The 21059-nt window shown below is 38.9% G+C and overlaps 1 protein-coding gene across 1 annotated transcript in view; it reads left to right on the top strand.

The window, feature by feature from the left end:
• The first annotated feature begins 3184 nt into the window (after nucleotides 1-3184).
• Nucleotides 3185-21059, top strand: part of LOC122732101 (UPF0462 protein C4orf33 homolog) — a 71289-nt gene continuing 53414 nt past the window's right edge. The window contains exons 1-2 of the mRNA XM_043972269.1: nucleotides 3185-3313; nucleotides 20497-20588. Of these exons, the coding sequence (XP_043828204.1) occupies nucleotides 3185-3313; nucleotides 20497-20588 (221 nt within the window). The remainder of the gene's footprint in view (nucleotides 3314-20496; nucleotides 20589-21059) is intronic.

The following is a 21059-nucleotide window of genomic DNA, read 5'->3' on the forward strand; positions in this document are numbered from 1 at the left end:
AATGGTTATATTTATAGTAAGAAAAAATTAATTATCTCCTCATTATCCTAATCTCCACTTTAAGGAGGTACAGGGGAGGGCTTATCCTAATTTGGAGTTCTTGGGGTCCTAAGCCAACCTCTGAGATGGGTACCTTTTTCCTTGGAGGTGTTTTTTTGGGTTTACACATCGTAAGGTGAACTTAAGGACACATTTGGTCCTTTCTGCCCATTTTCCTAAAGACATGCTTAAACTTGTAAGACCCAGAGGATCTCTGTGTTTTTGATATGTCTTTTTTAAGGTCTGGTTTCTAGGTATCCTGTCATCTAGGAATATTAATGGCTATTAATGGTTAATAGTCCCTAGTTACTGTTTCTGTTGATGGTAAGGGTTGATAGGGACAAACCCTCTTGGTTACTGTAAGAATGCAGACCTTAGTTTCTCTATTAACCCTTTTAGGTACTATTGATATTAGATTATCTGTTAACCCCTTTTAGCTACAAATGATAGGTTATCTGTTAACCCTTTTAGCCTCCTCCATCCAAAGGATACACAGGAAGAAATGCCAATCAATAGACCTTTATTCTATTGGATGAATCTAGAGTATGCTATAAATTGGGAGTTAAATTAATCTGTTCACCACTTTGCCAATTACTGGGGATATGGTGGCCCCCACTGGTTACCAACCAAGACAGCAGTCAAGAGCACACCATCTCATATGCTCAGTGTTTGAAGGCTCTTTCTGTCAAGAAAGGACAGACAGAAAAGGACTGAAGAAAAAAGTCTTGGTAGTGATTTCATGACCTTTCTTTGGATAGTCTTGTATAAAGAAAATCAAGGGGAAGCATTGGAGCTAGGAGAAATTTACAAAGTGAGGAACGGGATTATCTAAGAGATACTAGAAAAGACATTTAAGTAGAAAAGCAAAACACAGGTAGTTAATGGAATTAACCCAGTGATATAAGGCTAAGCTCCACAGTAGTTTATCCAGTGAATATTTTCTTCCATTTAAACCATATGTTTTCTCTACCTGTAATGAAATAAATGCCATTTTTTAACTGAAGGAGATATAACTGTCTAGAGTGTGTGCATACCACAGTGAGAAGAAATTAAATATTTCAGATAAGCTTAGAATTTCCAAAAACAGCAACTGTCTCAGTTTTATTGTACTAATCAGTTCTTTGTAATATCCTAGGCTTTCAGGATCCTTATTTTGCCACAAGTTTTAAGACATTCTTATTTATCATGATGTGTAATGGTGGAATCATTTTAAAAATATATATAAATCTTGTAATTTTAAAAAATCCAAATATACATTTTGGTACTGTGGTAGAAAAGAGAGCGCCAGACTTACTGACCCCTTCAAATAAATAGTGTAACAATTAGCTTTTAAATGCAGTTAGGATCATAACTGAGATGCTTGTTAATTGAGGAGTCTAAAAAGGTTAACAGATAACCTTTCAACAGTAGCTAAAAAGGGGTTAACAGATAACCTAAGATTTGACCAATAGTACCTAAAAGGGTTAACTTAAGTTTGTGTTCTTACAGTAACCAAGAGGGTTTGAGTCCCTATCAACCAATACCATCAACTGAGACAGTAAGTAGGGACCATTGACTATTTTTTTTTCAGGGTAATGGGGGTTAAGTGACTTGCCCAGGGTCACACAGCTAGTACTTGTCAAGTGTCTGAGGCCGGATTTGAACTCAGGTACTCCTGAATCCAGGGCCGGTGCTTTTACCCACAGTGCCACCTAGCTGCCCCCGACTATTAACTATTAATGGCTATTAATGTTCTTAGATGACAGGATACCTAGACACGGGATCTTAAATAAAGAGATATAAAAACACAGAGACCCTCTGGGTCTGACAAGTTTAAGCATGTCTTTAGGAAGATGGGCAGAAAGGACCAAATATGTCCTTAGGTTCACCTTATGACACGAAAACCCAAAAAAACACCTCCAAGGAAAAAGATATCCACCTTGGGGGTTGTCTTAGGACCCCAGGAACTCCAAATTAGGATAAGCCCTGTCAAGTACCTCCTTAAGGAGGAGATTAAGATAATGAGGAGATAACCTACTTTTTCTCACTATAAATATAACCATTTTCCTCTCCTTATTGGAGACACCTCCCTGGTGTTCTCCCTGTGGTCATCAATATTTTAATAAAACTTGGGAAACTGAGTCACTGAGTCTTGTAATTCTTTTGGTACATCTCACAATCAATGTGATCAATTAAATCCATCTTTACTTCATTTGTGACTATAGAAATGATGTGGGTTTGGGGTAATTCTCCTTGAGAAGCTTGGATGGAAGGTTCTTACACCTAAGAAGTAAGGGAGATAAGCCTATTAGGCATGACTGCTGCCTAATTAGTACCAGGGGACAAAGATAACTCCAGAAGTCAGGACCACCACCCCTCACTCAAGCTTTCCACACCCTGAAAGGGAACTTTGCACAGTCAGATGGTCACCTCACCATTCCCCCCACCATCTGTCCTCTATAAAGGTTTTGGCCTCTTTGCCAGTTGAGGAGAAAGGTGACTCAGAGAATCATGTTGTCTCTAAGCCACCTCCCCTCCCCTTGAGGTGAATGAAGTCTTTGACTTCTCTCTTGGTCACTTTCACTAAAGGCCCAAATAAAAGACTATTTTATTCTAGTTGAATTGTTTGGGAAAGGTGTGATTCTTTAAAAAGAAATACCTAGGGGCAGCTTGGTGGCAGTGGATAAAGCACTGGCCCTGTATTCAGGAGGACCTGAGTTCAAATCTGACCTCAGCCACTTGATACTCACTAGCTGTGTGACCCTGGGCAAGTCACTTAACCCTCATTGCCCCACCAAAAAAAAAAAAAGAAAGAAAAGAAATACCTAAGGACCCCCACCACCTATTTCTCTAAGTGCCCCCATGGGGCAGGGGAAATTCCTCTTTCCTCTGGACACAAAAGCCAGAGGTAAGAACCCCCTTTTCATTTATTCTCTCCCGCCTGACCCTACCCCTTGCCCTTCCTCATGGAAGGGTAGTGGGTGTCAGCTTTTCCACTAGCCAAAACTGGGTTGGGTCAGACTTCCGAATGGTTTTCAGAGCCTCCCCTGGGGCAGAGAGAATATTCTGAGGGATTCCCCTTTGGGTGCATTCTGAACAATTGAGCTTGGAACTTGAAACTTGAGAAGAAAAAAACAAAAAAAACAATTGGACTCATTTTGCCCTCATGGTCTTAAGCCAGATCAGGTCCTACCACGCTGACTGTGGGCTCCAGTGTGCTATCTTGTGTCTTAAGTGCATTTATGTGTCTATCAAGCGACACACTTGTGTGTCTTTACAAAAAGTTGTCTACAAGGTTAATTGCTGTTGGACCATGAGAAGGGCGAGTATGAAGGATTTGTTAAAATTTCCAAAATAGTTACAGGGGGACTAGGATCAAAATGGAGGGCACCACGTGTCCTGAAGCCCTTCTCTCTCCACGTGGCAGTTTCTACTATGGGGCTGAGCCCCTTTCTTTCCTCATAGTAGTTTCTGCTATGGAGAAAGGGGAAGGGGAACAATCTGATAGCATCTAGTGCCTAAGGATTTAGTATATACTGCCACTTTTAAAATCTTTTGTAGTAGAGTAGTTTAAAATAAGAATTTTTTTTTGTAATGTGTAAAAGTTGCAAAGAAAAATATATTTTTAAAATAGTTTCTTATTATTGAACCACACTGCCGTAAGACCAGCTTTTGGCTGTGATTTAATTAGTTAACTGTGGTTAAGTGGGCCATGCCCTGTCTGCATTAAGACTTGCAGCTGTGGGGCAGCTAGATGGCGCAGTGGATAGAGCACCAGCCCTAGAGTCAGGAGGACCTGAGTTCAAATGCAGCCTCAGACACTTAACACTTACTAGCTGTGTGACCCTGGGCAAGTCACTTAACCCCAATTGCCCCGCAAAAAAAAAAAAAAAAAAAAGACTTGCAGCTTCAAAAGCCCTGACCTTCCCCCCCCCCCCCCAAAAAAAAAGGCGCTGAAAAGGAAAAAATCGGCTACACTTTAACTCAGGCTCTTTAGGGGTAGATTTTTTTATGTAAAAAAAAATCTTTTAAAAAAATTGATGTGTTTGTAGCCCAATTTTGGCTCTTTAGAAATCAAATGAATTAGTAAGATATCTCTAAACCACATAACAAGTACTACCTCTAAGTTAGAAGGCAGGTGTGTCTCACAGCTGCAACAAATTTCCATTTTAACTAAATAGCCCAGGAAAGAATAATGTTCCTTTGTTTTAAATATGCATAAGTACATTTCCTTTCAGGGTTTTGAATGGTTTACTACAGGTACTGCACAGATTCTTACTTCTCCCAGCCTAAATAGATTACTCAGCAAATGTAAATGAATGGGGATTCAAATAGTATTTATTCAATTGTGTTCTCATGCATTTTCCTTTCTCAGCTAAAGAAGAATGTGTCACAGAATAGAGGGAAGTTGATTCATAGCTATCTCTAATTTAAATATAGTTGGTGTTATGGGCCCAGAGAACCCCAGAAATACATCAAAGAACCTTCTCCTTGAGAAATTAAACCAAATGACAGACACACCTAAAGAGATAAGTGGAACCTGATCTCCAGGGAGCTAGCTTCAGAACCACCTTCATTCTAGTCTCTCTCACGTCTGGGGAGATAAGATTAGGTGTGGGTGCTGCCTTTGTGGCCTGAAGAGCAGAGATGGCTTGAGAGATCCTCAGCCACCCCCTCACTCTACTCCTCCACCCACCACCAGTGGGGGATGGTCCTCCCTCACTAAGGGAACTTTCCACAGTCAGATGATCACCCCCATCAGTCCGCTCTATAAAAGTATCTGCCTGTCTCCTGCTCAAGGAGATTGGTATCTCAGAGCCATGCTATGCGCCATTCCTTCTGCCCATGAAAAGTCCAAGGATTTCTCTCTTGGTTTCCCTTCCCCAGTCCCTAAATAAACTATTATCTTATTCTATTGGATTTGTGTGCAAGAGGATTTATTTCCTTAAAGATGGATTCCTAAGGACCCCAACTCCTACCCCAAACCCCCTACCCTATTTTCCCTATGACACTTGGCATGATAAAAATACAAATGCTCAGTATGCTATGATCATGCTTTTCACCCCTCAAAAGTACCAAGGACATTGTCAAATAGAGAAGGGGGGAGACAGAGACAGAGAGACAGAGAGAGAGACAGAGAGAGAGAGAGAGAGAGAGAGAGAGAACGTGTGTGTATGTGTTTCTTAGGAGGATGTGTGGGTAGAGGAAGAATAGGATTTTTTTTTTTTTAAGAAAATAGCTATGGATCGGATTAAACACTTGCCTCAGACCCTTAAAGTCCCTGGAAAAGGGAAATCCTTTGAATAGTATACTTTAACAAATTGATAATAAAGACAGAGGAGCTGGAGAGTACACTAATATCCCTCCTCTCCTCTGTTTATCTTTTTTCCCTTTTTCTTTCTTTTTTTCCCCTTCCTCTTGAGAAGAGGAAGATGGGAACATTAGATAGAGATATTAAAGTCGTGTCAAACTGAAAAATATTAAAACAATCAATATAACAAAATTAAGGTCTTTAATTGGGGCAGAGGAGTTACAACTTATGACTTGGAGGTTTTACAAAATAATCAGAAGTTGGAATATGATGTGGGGTCAGCCCCTGGTAATTCATTGACCTAGAAACAAAACTAGATAGAGTTCAATCAGTTCTGTCATTTGTGTTTGCCTGGTTTGGGGAGATGGAAAGAAGTTTTAGAAATCTGAAGTTTGTCATTTTCCAGACTTATTATAAGAGTTTAACACAGGTATCCAAAATCTATAAGGGCAATTGATCAATCAATAAACATTTATTAAATACCTACTATAGGCCAGTTACTTTGCTAAGGGCTGGGAACACAAAAAGAGGGAAAAGACAGATCCTGCCCTCAGGGAGCTTATAATCTAAAGGTGTGCAATTTTAGTAGTATTGGGGCTGCTACTAATAATAATGATAGCATTTATGACATGGGGCTTAGGATGAATCAGAAGTTTCTCCTATGAGAAGCAAAACCAAAGATGACCAGATAGCAGGACAGCCATATCAAGGAATCAAGGTACTATTAAAGTTTAGATTGACCAACTAGATATCAGTACAGACATACCTAAGAAGGGGAGATAAAATTCTATAGCATCAAAGCCAATTAGATGTAGCTACTACCTGACCAGAACTAGAAGACAGAGATGACCCCAAAAGTCAGGACCATCATTTAAAAAAAAATCCCTCGACTCTCAGGAGTACACCCTCACACACAAATCCAATTAGAATAAAATAGTATCTTATTTAGGCTCTAAAGAAAGGAGACCAAGAGAGAAGAAGAGAGAAGTCCTTGACTTCTCTCAAGGGGAGATGGTTCAGAGACATGATTCTCTGAGATACCTATCTCCTGGAACAGAAGAAAGGCAAAAGCTTTTATAGGTGGTAGATGGTGTGACCACCTGACAATGGAAAGTTCCCTTTGGGGGTGGGGAAAGGCTTGAATGAGATGTGGTGATCCTGACATCTGGAGTTATCTCTGTCCCCTGCTGCATCAGGCAGGAGCCAGGCCTAATGGGCATGTGTCTCAAAGTGTGCCTGTCCTTTAGTTTATCTGGCCAGCTTAAACTTTAATAGTCCCAAATTCCTGGATATGTCCCAACCCCATATCACCCACCCCACCCCAAAAGGGAACTTTCCAGTTTTCAAGTAGCCACCCCATCTATCCTCTATAAAAGCTTTTACCTTTTCTCTGTTCATGGAGGATGATGTTTCTGTTATGGACCTGGGGTACCTCAGAAGTTTTCTGGAGGAAATCAAGGAACCTTCTCCTTGAGAAGCTAAACCAAAGGACAGACACTCCTAAAGAGATAGGCCCATTGGCTGCTGCCTTTGTGGCTTGAGGGGGATGAAGATGGCTTGAGAGATAGGAGCTGCCTCTCACCCAACTTCCCCCAGCCACCACTAGTGGGGTTTGGCCCTCCCCCAATAAGGGAATTTTCCAGTCAGATGATCACCCCCATCAGTCCTCTATAAAAGTATCTGCCTGTCTCCTGCTCAAGGAGATAGGTATCTCAGAGAGCCACGCCTCTGTGCCATGCCTTCTCTCCATGAAAAGAAATCCAAGGACTTCTCTCTTGGCTTCCTTTCCCTATGTGTGCTACAGGGTGTTCTTCCTTCCTTCCTTCCTTCCTTCCTTCCTTCCTTCCTTCCTTCCTTCCTTCCTTCCTTCCTTCCTTCCTTCCTTCCTTCCTTCCTTCCTTCCTTCCTTCCTTCCTTCCTTCCTTCCTTCCTTCCTTCCTTCCTTCCTTCCTTCCTTCCTTCCCTTCCTTCCTTCCTTCCTTCCTTCCTTCCTTCCTTCCTTCCTTCCTTCCTTCCTTCCTTCCTTCCTTCCTTCCTTCCTTCCTTCCTTCCTTCCTTCCTTCCTTCCTTCCTTCCTTCCCTTCCTTCCTTCCTTCCTTCCTTCCTTCCTTCCTTCCTTCCTTCCTTCCTTCCTTCCTTCCTTCCTTCCTTCCTTCCTTCCTTCCTTCCTTCCTTCCTTCCTTCCTTCCTTCCTTCCTTCCTTCCTTCCTTCCTTCCTTCCTTTTATCCTCCCTCTATCCACTCTATCCACTGTGCCACCTAGCTACTCTGAGGGTCTACTTCTTTAAAGAAGTAAAATTCCTAAGAACCCCTACCCCAAACCCCCACCAATTTCTCCCACAACATTTCTAAGCTACCTTCTACCCTGGGGTGAAGTCTTTGACTTCCCACTCTGTCATTTTCTCTAGCACCAAATAAAAGACCACTTTAATTCTAATTGGATTATGTGTGAGAGTGTAATTCTTTATTGAGGAATACCTAAGAACTCCCCCTTCCCCTCTCCCATGACAATCTTTATGGCATTTTAGAGATTGTAAAGTGCTTCACAAATATCTCATTTTATTTATCCTTACAACCACCTTGGGAAGTAGGTGCTTTGTTATCCCCCTTTAGATGGAAATGAAGGCAAACCGGTAAAACGACTTGCTCAGTTATACAATTTAGGCATTTGCCTGAAGCAGGATTTCTTTCTTTCTTTCTTTCTTTTATTTTATTTTTTTGTGTGTGAGGCAATTGGGGTTAAGTGACTTGCCTAGGGTCACACAGCTAGTAAGTGTTAAGTGTCTGAGGCTGGATTTGAACTCCCAGGGCTGATGCTCTATCCACTGTGCCATTTAGCTGCCCCTGAGGCAGGATTTCAACTCAGGTCTTCCTGACTCCAGATCCTGTACTCTTTTTTCCTATTTTGTCTTAGTCCCTTGGATTTTGGTGTTCCAAAAGAATACCTGGGTTAGCCATCTGATTGCTGATTGCTCAAATCCTCAAGCAGGTTCTGTTCTTTTTTTGCCATGTCTGATATTACCCTTCTCCAGTTCTAAAGGGATCAGATCTGTGATCTCATTGATGTAGGGAACTCCCTGGTGAGCTCTAGAACCATTGCAAAACAGGTTATATACACACACACACATATATACACATATATGTATATATATATATATTTTTTTTACATTTATCTTTGTTGCTCTCCCCTCCCCCAACATTCTTTTAGTAAACTGCTACCTCCTTTTTCTAGCTGACCTGGTGCTAAGCTGGTTCATACTCCAACCCTACTCACATCTCATTAAACCCAAACTTCTACAATCCAGCAAAAATTCTGATTTCCTGGTTTTATTTTTTAAAGCAGAATATTATTAATGAAACAACCCTCACAAAGGCTTTTTATTTTTATTTTACACTTTCTCTTTTGTGATAACATAACTTTTCATTTTATTGTTTGTTTGTTTTTGTGGGTCAATGAGTGACTTGCCCTGGGTCACACAGCTAGTAAGTGGCAAGTCTGAGGTCAGATTTGAACTCAGGTCCTCCTGAATCCAGGGCCAGTACTTTATTCTTTGTACCACCTAGCTGTCCCACTATACCTTTTATTTTAAATGTTTTATATATGCCTCTGTTACACATGTTCTTCTCACCCTGAGAGTATCCTCTCCATTTGAACTCTTCCGTATTTAAACAGACAAACAACAAAACAACTAAGCATGCTGGACCCCTTGAGTCAGGAAGATCTGAGTTCAAATCTGACCTCAGATGCTTACTAGCTGTGTGACCTTGTTTGCCTCAGGTACTCATCTGTAAAATGAGCTGGAGAAGGAAATGGCAAACCCTTCCATCATCTTTGCCAAGAAAACCCCAAATGGGTGATGAAGAGTTGGATACAACTATAATGACTGAACAACAAGAAACCAATAAAACCACAATCTGACAGCATATGCAACATTCTTCATCCTAAATTCTCCAATCTCTTTATCAAGAAGAGGGAGACATATTTGGTTTCCTGAATTATGATTGGTCATTTTATTTAATCTGAATTTAGTGGGGTTTTGCTCTCTACCACAGAAATTACTTTTTTATTTACTCTGTAAATATTATATTTACAAATTAATTAGTTTTTTCTTTAAGTTAGATTCTATTTCCTTTACTTAGATGCTATGGTATTTACTATTGAGAAGGCATTTAATATTGAGGGGGTGAGAATGGCATTAATAAATAATTATTATATAAAAATATCAATGCAACTTTTTTTTTTTAAAGAGAAAACAGGGGCAGGTAGGTGCTGCAGTGGATAGAGCACCGGCCCCGAGTCAGGAGTACCTGAGTTCAAATCCGGCCTCAGACACTTAACACTTACTAGCTGTGTGACCCTGGGCAGGTCACTTAACCCCAATTGCCTCACTAAAAAAAAAAAATTAAAGAAAGAAAGAAAGAAAGAGAAAACAGTGGCTAAATTATAGTATGAAGGAGCCTGGTGCATATAGTAGAAAGAACAGTGGAATAGTTTTTTATTTTTTCAAAATGTGAGCAACTCATTTATTTGTGGATAATGTCAGCTCCTTCTGATGACACACCTACAAAGAAAGAGATACTCCTAAGTGTTTGGAATACTCAATTATCATGAATTTATTAAGAACTTACTATATGCCAAGCACCCTCCTAAGTTAAACTAGTCCTTGCTCTCAAGGAGTTTACATTCAAATGAGAGGGGCAGCTAGGTGGCGCAGTGGATAGAGCACCGGCCCTGGATTCAAGAGTACCTGAGTTCAAATCCGGCCTCCAACACATAACACTTATTAGCTGTGTGACCCTAGGCAAGTCACTTAACCCCCATTGCCTCATTAAAAAACAAAACAAACAAACAAACAAAAACCCATTCAAATGAGGAAGACAACATATAATGAAATAGATAAATACAAAATATACAGAGTAGAGAGAGGGAAAGGCTCTAGCAGCTGGGGAACTCCTGAAGGAGATGACTAGGATTTAAGAGACTTGAGTTTGAGTTTCAGGTTGACTACTAACTGGTGATATGACCTTGGGCAAGTCACACTCTAATTCCTCAACAGGAAATCAAACATTTGAACCAGATGATCTCTAAGGCCTTCTGTGGACAGATGAATGGTGTTCATGCTAAAAACAAAACAAACACATGAAAAAAAACCCAAACCATCACCATCTAATCCTTAAGCATTCATTAATTTATTTCCTGAACATGTGAGTTATGAAAATGCTATACATTGTATAGTATTTACAAGCATCCTCTGTTCTTGTTCTATATGTCTTATCACAAAAGAAAGAACCAACACTATGATCCAACACTTGGGCTGTACCATCACAAAAGAGTTTTAAGATGATTTAGAACTAACAATCCCAAAGGGTAACAGACTACCTTGGGAGGCTAGGTTAGCTAAGCTGGCTAATAATTGTCAGGCACATATTAGGGGAAGAATTATTTGAAGGCCTTGAGTTAGGATTATAGTTCGGCTGTGGATTTGGTCATAGTTAGTATTTGCTAGACAAAATAATATAGAGGAGGTTAAGCCATGAGAGGCTCTCTGTCCCCAGTTTATCCTTGGGCAGTTGCTGGATGACCATCGCTCAGGAATGTTGTAGTCAGGATCCCTTTTTTCAGATGATATGGAATAAATGGCCACAGAAAGCCCTTCCCAAGATGAGATTCTGTGATTTGGTTCACTTATTTATAGAATGAGCCATCCCAGCAGCAACTCATACTTTTTATTGCAACATTTATAAATAGTTAAAACTAGCCCTTTGAGTAATGATTTGCTGGTAAGATACCCGGGTTCAATTACTAATCACCTAATTTGAATTCTACTTACAATGATGTGTAAACCAAATATTGATTTAACATAGTGACTCATGATTCCAGTATTCTGTATATAAATATAAATATCATTTTTTTATGGCAGCTGTCTGGAAATTTTCCCTCTATATTTATTTATTTATTTTTTGTTTTGTTTTGTTCTTTTTGTTTTTTTTGCGGGGCAATGGGGGTTAAGTGACTTGCCCAGGGTCACACAGCTAGTAAGTGTCAAGTGTCTGAGGCCAGATTTGAACTCAGGTCCTCTTGACTCCAGGGCCAGTGCTCTATCCAATGCGCCACCTAGCTGCTCCCTTCCCTCTATATTTATGAAAGTAATGCATCAAGACTTTGCAGTGAATGTTGTTTGGTGATGTCTATAATTAAGTCTCAACTGATTGTATGTGACCTACATGAGTTAGTAAACAGTGTCTATGAAACAGACATTTCAATCTCACACTACAAAGTTTCTGAACCTTGGTTCAGAAAATATAAGGTGTGGCTCAATTGTCCTGGTAAAATAATAGGGGAATCACTAAAAGGCAGAACATTTATGACATGCCCAAAGCCACACAGAATGATGCAGGTGAAAAAGATAATCCATTGTTTTTTTCAAACTAATAGTTTCACAGCCTATTTTCTCCAGTGTTTCAGGAAGGCACCTTCATTCATGAACTGAAATACTGTATGAAGTTGTATTGGAGCAAAGTTACAGCTCAAATAAATGATTCTTAGCTGTGACTTTTGATCATATGTGTTCCATAACAATAGGAAACATACTCCTGTATAAGAGAATTTAAGTGTGAGAAAATGGGTAGTTGTCTCCTCTCAATGAGATATAACAGTTAATCATACTTCTCCTGACCTGTTTTTAGGACAAAGTTCTCAGATCCCTTCCTCCCCCTCTGGCTAACAAAATCACATGGTTCAAGGAGCCCTGGTCTCAATAAGTTCTGGTCCTGAGTTGTGTCCATATAAGGAAGAATAAGGTCCACTCCTGAGTTATACCCATATAAGGAAAAGGGATGGGAATACTGCATTCCGATTAGCTAGTTTTTGCATGTAGATTGTAACCCTTGAGTAATCAGACCAATGATGAAAAAAGGGAGGGTCCATTCACATTAGGGACTAGGGTTTAAAACAGGGCCTTCGAACCCCCTTTCTTTGCACCCACTAGCTGCACACTAGGGTGCCTCCTTCTCACGAGAAGGAAATAAAAGAGTCTTTGTCACATCCCTGCTGAGTTCCTGAGAATTATTGAGAAGAGGATTGTTTTCCCTCACATAAGTAAAAGAAAAAAATTGCATTATTAGGTAGAATAAATTATAACACCTTTGTTCATTTGTTATATCCCTAAGCTTTGTAGGAAGTTTCATTTCATTGTACTAGAGCTCCATCTTTTAGAGTAGAGATTCTTAACTTGAGGTCCACATCCCTGCAATGAGTTGGTGGATAATTTCAGGGATTCTGTGAAGTTGGATGGGAAAAAATACATATAATACAGTATATATAATATAGATATAATACAAACAAATAAATATAAGTTTCCTTTGTATTACTAAGTATTTCATTTTATGCATTTAAGAAATTATTCTGAGAAGTCCATAGGCTTTATCAGACTGTCAAAGGGGTCTATGACACACACAAAAAATTAAGAACTTCTGTTTTAGAGCTAAGTATATCAATAAGGTAAATGGTGTTGTAAAACCCTGTAGCTATAGTTCCTTCTTTTGAATTCTGTTTGTGATAATCTGTGTGATTAACCACAGGCTAGGTCAGCTACTCCTTTATCCACAATCATTAAGATGCATAAAGTCCCAAGGCATAGATTTTGAAATAGAGAATGAAGATCCAACTTATGAAAAAGAGTACTCTCATGCATGAATTCGAAGAGATAATGCCAGTCCTGGTATTGTTATTTTGTCCATTGTGACTTATGTAAACTACATAGTCCCAGAAGATGTGTTTTCTGAACTAGCAGATGTCAGGGGATGAAGGGAGGCCATGCCTTATGCTCACTGATATTGGCTAGCAGTGTAACGTGTATACTTGCCGGTATCACTGAATAAAAATGGAACGAAGGACACATGTATCAATTCATTGTATTATTTCCTCATCAAAGGAATCACAGCACTCACTATGATACAGACTTTAAAGAGGTAGGGGAAACTGCTAACCCATTCAACCTGGTACATCTGTACTTTCAGGGATCAGAAAGTAGTTTAGTTTTGCTGCTATATAGAGTATAATTAAAATAGGAATACAAAATAACACTAGAACTATAGGGTGTGCCAGTTTATGGGGGGCCTTGGGTATCAGGGAGAAGAATTTAAAGCTGACTGGGTTGGCACAGTAGATAGACTGCTAGGTCTGGAGTCAAGAGGACCTGTGTTAAAATCCAGCCTCAGATACTCAGTAGCTGTGTGACCCTGGGCAAGTCACTTGACCCTGTTTGTCTCAGTTTCCTTATCTGTAAAATGAGCCAGAAAAGGAAATGGCAAAGCATGCTTGTATCTTAAGTTATGAAGAGTTGGACACAATTGAAAATGACTAAACAATGACGAGGTAGGCAATAGGGAGTTAGTGAAGATTTTCTTTTCTTTCCCTTCCTTTCTTCCTTCCTTTTTTTGCAGAATACATAACATGGAGGGAGAGGATAAGGAGGAAGCTATAAAGACTGCCTAGGAGATTTTTGCAATAGAACAAGAAAGGAATGATGAAGGTTTACACAAGGGTGATTTCATTGGTAATAAAAAGGATGGTATGAACAAGACGGATGTTATGGAGGCAGAATTGGTATGACTTGGTAAATGATTGGATGTAAGAGGTAAGGGAAAGGAAAGAATTGGAATTTACTCCAGGATTATGATAGGAGGCTGGATGAGTTGTGATGGCATAGATAGAAATAATGAAGTCAGAAGGATTAGGAGAAGAGTAAAACCAATTTTTAACTTGAGTTTGACAGTAAATGGACAAGAAAGATATCCTGTATGTAGTTGGCATGCTGGTGTAAATTCAGAAGAGAGGCCAGGACTAGAGATGAATCTATGAGTTATCAGGAATAAGTGATATTTAAAGTCATATGGCTTCCAGTGGATGGGCTTGCCAAAGGAAAAAGTAAAATCAAATGCTTTTGTATCCTTTTTTGGTTTGGGTTTTTTTTGTTTTGTTTTTAATAAGAAAGCAAATGAACTATAGGGTCTGTTTGTCATCCTCAATAAATAACTTAATTGTATTTTAAAAAACAGCTGATAATAGCAGCATCTTTGAGAATTTTTAATTCAAAATAAGCTGTTACTTAACATCTGGAGCTAGCATTTGTCTTATGAAATGCAGTTTTTCAAACAAAGGAAATGTTCATTTGAGGAAATCACCTAGGAGGTTGCCTGAAACCAAGTGAAAAAAAAATAGGTTTTGCGAAACAAGATATATGACACCTGAAATTTCATTTTTTTCAAACCTAAGACTGCTAGATAGAATGTCTGTTGACTTATTGCTGTTCTCTGTAATGATTGATGATACCTTTATTCTGGTTTACTAGAAAGATTGGCAATCCTGATGTTCATATTTCTATGATTTGAACTTGATGAATGGATGAAATTCAGTGTTATGACTTTAGCTTTCATTTTGTTCTTACAAATGGAGTATATGACAGGTGGAAAGCTAGGTGGGCCAACTTTTTTCATGTCATGCCCAAAATGATTTAGTTTATGACAGAAAGTAACTCATAAAGGTCAATCTGGTTCTTTCTAATTCTATTTCCTTTTCTATCCATTTATAAAAGTTGGTGGTATTCATAATTATGTATTGATGGGGAGGTTTTCCAGATACCCTCTATTTGCAGATGATATTGAACTAACTTTGAATGCTAGAAGACTCCAGAATCTATTCAATTAAATCCATAGGTTTGGAAAAAAAAAAACACACACCAAAGTGCAAGTAGTTATTGTTTCTGCGGTTCTACCAGAGTACACTCATGGTCTTCATCATGTTCTTCAGAAACTCATATCAGCTCTGAAATTCTCACCTCCTCAGTACTCCTTTCTCTTGTGGCCCCTCCCTCCCTCTGACCAGAGGGTAGACATCAGATAGCTCCTCCCAGAGGCTCCCAGGGTAGATATCACATCATTTCCCATCCAAGTAAACTCCTTGGACATCATCATAGCCCTTCACTGTGTCTCTTTTCCCATCTGATTTCCCTCCCCCCGGCCCTGCTGCCCCCCACAATTTCAGCCTCCTGCGAAGTAGTCCTGTGTATTTGAATCCTGACTATTTGCAGTTATAATTGTGAAAAAAATATGGTAATTGGTTGCAACCCATTGGAAATATGCAAAGTGATTTTGAATAGAACACCTCACAGGATCCATTAGTTGTACTAAATGGGACTTTGCCTTACATTAGACAGAGGTTTCAGATGTTCCATTCCAACTTCTTCATTTTATAAATGAGAAAACCAAGGCCCAGGGAGGTTAAATCCCTTGTAGTAAGACTAGGCAACAAAAGAGGTGTAATTTGGATCCATCCCTCCATGCACTTTCTTCTATGCCATGATAAGGAGAACCATGTAGCACAGGTCCTTATGCTACCTGTCTAGGCCCAATTATACCAAACTCTTCACTGCCCCTGAAAGCTTATTTTGATAACATCTTAATTCTTCCAGTGATATTATATAGCTATAAACCACAAAACACTATGACTTCAGAAGAATAAGAATTTCAGTGACTCAAAGAGTAATGGAAAGGTGCACGGTTGATCCCAATAGGCAACCATTTATTGTTAACAATGGTCTGTATGTGAGAAAGTCCATAAAAGATCCACAAAGAAATTTGTGACTAGAAAAAGGGAAGTAGGTTAATGTAGGATAACAGGTAGTCTCAATTATGTAATGGTATTCATGACATATTAAAAAGCAAAACAAGAACAAAAATAAAAGAAGGCTTCTATTATATTGGAGCGATGCTCTAGTGGGGATTTTTGGAAAGGCATAGTTAACAATTTCATGTGTTGGGGAGGGATTGGAGGAGTTACAATTTATGACGTAATGGGTATAAGTATGAAAGAAATACGCCCCCCCCCCCAAACGGTCTATTTCAAGAGATTTCTTACAGGGGCACAATGGGGTGGGCAGAATGGATTAAGTATTCAACATGGAGTCAGGATAGTTTGGGTTCTATTTCAACTTTTGGCACTTATTAGTTATTTGAATGCAGGCAAGGTATTTAATCTTTCTGAGCCTCAGTTTCCTTACTGGAAAAATGGTGTGAACCTATTGTAATTATCTCAGAAGGCTATTGCAAGGCTCATATGAGACAGTGTATGTAAGATACTTTTTAAACTTTAAAGTAGAATATAAACATCTGCTATTATTATTAGGAAATGGGCAAATAATACAATTATACATTAAAAACTGTGCTAACTCTGTACCAACCAGAAAGCTCTAGAACATAGGGTTTTTGGATATCTTCCAGTAGAAATTTGAATCTAGTAACTAGGCCCAGTTAGGAAACTTCCCAGGATCAATATCAAGGGAGCGCTACCCTCAGAGCAAATATTTTTCTGGTGATGAGAATCTCTTTGTTCTGACAAATTGAAGGCTAATATCACATTTCCATACTTAATCAGTGATCTGTCTTATTTTTATAAGCATCTGCAAAAAGTTAATCCCTTTGTTATGAAAAAAAAAAACAATTGTTTGCTTTCAAAATTTATTTTAAAATTCAGGGTATTTCCCTTGCAATGCTGTTGACCTGTGTTATGCTTGTTTTTAGGTTTGGGAAATGAATTTTGCATAGTGAAATGGATTTTGTTTGCCAAATATTTCTCCTCTTATTGCATACTTTGCTCCCCATTCCAAAATCTAAGTATTCTTCATGTGTACTTTTCTTCAAAATAACTTTCTTTTTTTGTTTTTTTTGCAGGGTATTGAGGATTAAGTGACTTGGCCAGGGTTACACAGCTAGTAAGTGTGTCAAGTGTCCGAGGCCCGATTTGAACTCAGGTCTCCCTGAATCCAGGGCCAGTGCTTTATCCACCACACCACCTAGCTGCCCCATGGATTCAAATTCTGTCTCAGATACTAGTTGTGTGAGCCTGGGCAAATCATTTAACTCCTATCTTCATCAGTTTCCTCCTATAAAATCGAGATAATAATACCCCTACCTCATAGGGCTGTGAGGAAAAAATGAGATAATATTTATAACACACTTTAGAAATATTAAAGAATTATATAAACTCTTAATTCTTCTCTCCCTCCTCCTCCTCCCCCCTCCTTTTCCATCTCCTCTTCCTCCTCCTACTTCTTCTCCTTCTCCTTTTTTCCCTCTTCCTCCTCCTCTTCCTTCTCCATCACAGTCTTCATTATCTTTGTAGTCTTTGTCTTCATTTTTTTCTTCCAGAAAGCAGTGGCTTGCCAAGTAATGAATTAATTTGCTGGGAGCATAGTACATATTTTGGCCACCAAGTGGTGCTACCCTTGGGCCACCAGCTCAATGACTGTCTTAGGTTAGAGGGTTATTTAATTCACTTGTGTAATTTTTCCTTTTGGCTTGTAAGGGGCTACAATTCTAGCTAGTCTGTCTAAAATATCTAATGAGTGGTCACCAGTAAATTACAAGCTTTAGCAAGAGTTAGACTTTTAAGCGTTTATTAAGGAGAATAAGAATTTGGTGAAGAGAGAGAGAAAGGCCTAGATTCATTTATCTATCTTGAGGAGTTACAGTTCTCCTGCTCCACTCTCCACGAGAGTCCTGGTGAAAGAAAGCGAGAGCCCCAGCCTCACCCCGTCTTCTTCCCCCAAGCCAATGTCACTTCCTGATGCCAAAGAAAAGTCACATGGTCTTGCCCTCAGAGGCCTTCTCCTCATGGTGGAGCTTTCCTACAGTAAGTCACCAGCAGGTGGCATCATTCCAATCATTACAGTCCCCCTTTTGTTTCTTCAAGAAATGGGGTGTTTCCTTGATGAAACAGCTTGAAATTCCCAACTGCTCAGCAGTTGGTGCTCAAACTACAGACAATCTAGTTTGGGGTTCTATGTAGATCTCTGACTTTAGAGGTATGAATTGAAATAAGTTCAAAATTGCCCCACATAGAAATCCTCTCATTTCTGCTCTGAGCTCCAATTCCATATGTTGGTATTCTGTCCTTTTCATTCAATCTCATTTGTGGGAGTTGCCAACTACAAATGGTATCATAAAAACTAGACCATAAAGAGTTTGGGGCAACAAGAACAATTCCTCTTCTCCAATTCTTCCTCCTAGCCAGTAGAAGAGGAAAACAATTTGGGAAGTTCTGAACCTTGCAAGATTTTCATTGACAACTGTTCTGAGGAAAGAAACAGGGGAGGTGGAGTAGTCTCACTGTGACTATGAGTTACAGCATAGCCCGTACCCAGTCTGATCCATTCTGTCTTGTCTGTACTTCATATAATTCTGTATGCCCTAGGTCTGAGGTGCTCCTTGTCTCTTCATAGCTCCCCATGGTTCTCCTGGAGTGCTTCCAGCTTTTTCCTTTTTCTGTCCTGCTCAGCAGCAGAGATGGTACCTGTGGGGCACCTCCTCAGTTACAGCTGCTTTAAAGGAAAAGCTAAAATGGAGTGTAGAATGGCATCTCTTTTCTGCCTGAGGCCCATGAAACTCCAGCTGACATATACTTAAGTATTCTCAGAAATGTCTGACTGAATGCATTTCCAGGTTCCCTGTACCTTATTCATCCTTTATCTCAGTCACTTCTGAAAGACTTTGAAAAGAACTATTATATACAAATAGGCAGTAACGTGGTATGGTGGATAGAATGCTAGACCTGAGATTAGGAAGACCTAGACTCGAATTCAGCCTCAGACACTTACTGGCGGTATGACCCTGACTGAGTCACTTAACTTCAGTTTGTTTCAGTTTTACTTATCTATAAAATAGGGTTAACGATAGTACCAACCTCCCTGGATTGTGGTGAGCATCAAATGAGATAATATTTGTAAAGTACTCTGCACTTAAAGTGCTATATAAATGCTAGCTATTATTATTGTTAAATAATTAGAATTAGAATATAAATATAAATCTATGTATATCATATATACTTATAAACTTGAATAGGGAAAGATCATTTCCAGTTTAGGGAAGGGAAATCAGGGAAGGATAGAAAGAGGAACTGAATCTTGAACTAGTTCTTGAACAAAGAGAAAAATTTCAACAAGTAGAGACAAATTAGGAAGTATATTCTGGGCTTGGAGATAGATGGGATAGTCATTTATTAGTCTAAGGTTTTGGATCTGGTTCACCACAGTTTTCTAGATGATTGGAAATCATGGTACATACAGCAAATACAGGGATGTTGGTATGAGGCATAGTTTCTTTCTGGGAAAATGCTTCTGGATCTACAACTTTCTTAATATTGTTAGAAAGAAATATCACAAACACACAAGTGAAGGCAGTACAGATAATATTTAAGTTCAGAAAATCTTCCAGCTCAGTCAGTTCCCCCTTATCCCTTTCAGTACAGTAGGCCAAATCTAGGTCTTCAAAGAAATACAACTAACTTTTAGCTCCATGGATGAATGACTGATTATTTGTATTTAAATTAATAGGGTTCCCCCTTCTCTTAAAACAAATTCTGCATGAGTATTACTTTTTTATTTTTTGTTTTTATTTTTTGCGGGGCAACGAGAATTAAGTGACCTGCCCAGGGACACACAGCTAGTAAGTGTCAAGTGTCTGAGTCTGGATTTGAACTCAGGTCCTCCTGAATCCAAGACCAGTGCTTTATTCACTGCACCACCTAGCTGCCCCCTGAGTATTACTTTTAAAACTCTGAAGCAAGAAAAGTAAATAGAGTAAAGAATGGGAGGAGAAAGTGGGTAGATAACTAGTGCTATATGTAACTATTATGGTATGGTGAGTACTGAATGTGATGGATTTAGAGTCAGAAAGGCCTGGGTTCAAATCCTACCTCTAATACAAGCTGTATCACTATGTGCAAATCATTGAATTATTCAGTTTCCCCTTTTGCAAAAAGGGAATAATGATAGATTGTTAGAAGTTTCAAATAAGATAATGTATTTAAAGTATTTACTTTAATGTATTTAAACTACTATGTAAATGTCAGTCTAGGTTATTAATTTTCTAAAAACTAGAAACTAGTGCACTATACTTAGCTTTAAAATTATATTGAATACGATTGAGTTTTTCTTTGAGGATTCAGGTACCACTTCAATATCTAACAGGGATTCTTAAACATTCTTGCACAATAGTTCCCTTTGGCAGCCTGGTGACCTCAGGAAAAATATTTTTAAATAAATAAATTGAAATGCATAGGACTACAAAGGGAATGAATTACATTAAACAGTTAAATTTAAAAATAAAAGTGCACAGACCCAAGGGTAAGAACTTGTGATAGATACCTCAGAGTCATTATTAATGACAATCAATTCAGTAATTATCACTGTGCTGAAGAGAGGTGAAACGCCGGTTGGTAGAAAATTTTAATTCATAAGGTGTCAGGAAAATTATAAAGAACTTTTGTTATAAAAGAATGAAGTCTAAAACATTTGTTAGGTTTTGTGACGTATGATAGAGAAAAGGACTTCTATTAATGTCAGTCTGCCGACTTGGCAGTGGCATTGGACTTGGAGTTTAGGAATATGAGTTCTAATCTCAAATACCAATTACTATCTGTGTGATCTCTTGGACTTATTTTTTTTTTCAGCTGTAAAATGGGAGAAGGGTGGGTTAGATTATGTCTAAGGTAACTGGGAATTTTAAATGCCATTATCCTACCATGTAAATAAGAGTAGTTTCCATGAGCAGTTGCAAAAGAAGCAACACTGAAAGCATGTTGGCAGGGGTGTTTTACTTGTATTTGCCAGAAGAATAAATAGCAATACTGATAGAATAGCTATACTAATGAATGATCAACAAGGAATCTTAT

This window comes from Dromiciops gliroides, chromosome 6 (assembly GCF_019393635.1).
Source record: "Dromiciops gliroides isolate mDroGli1 chromosome 6, mDroGli1.pri, whole genome shotgun sequence".
NCBI classification, from domain to species: Eukaryota; Metazoa; Chordata; class Mammalia; order Microbiotheria; family Microbiotheriidae; genus Dromiciops; species Dromiciops gliroides.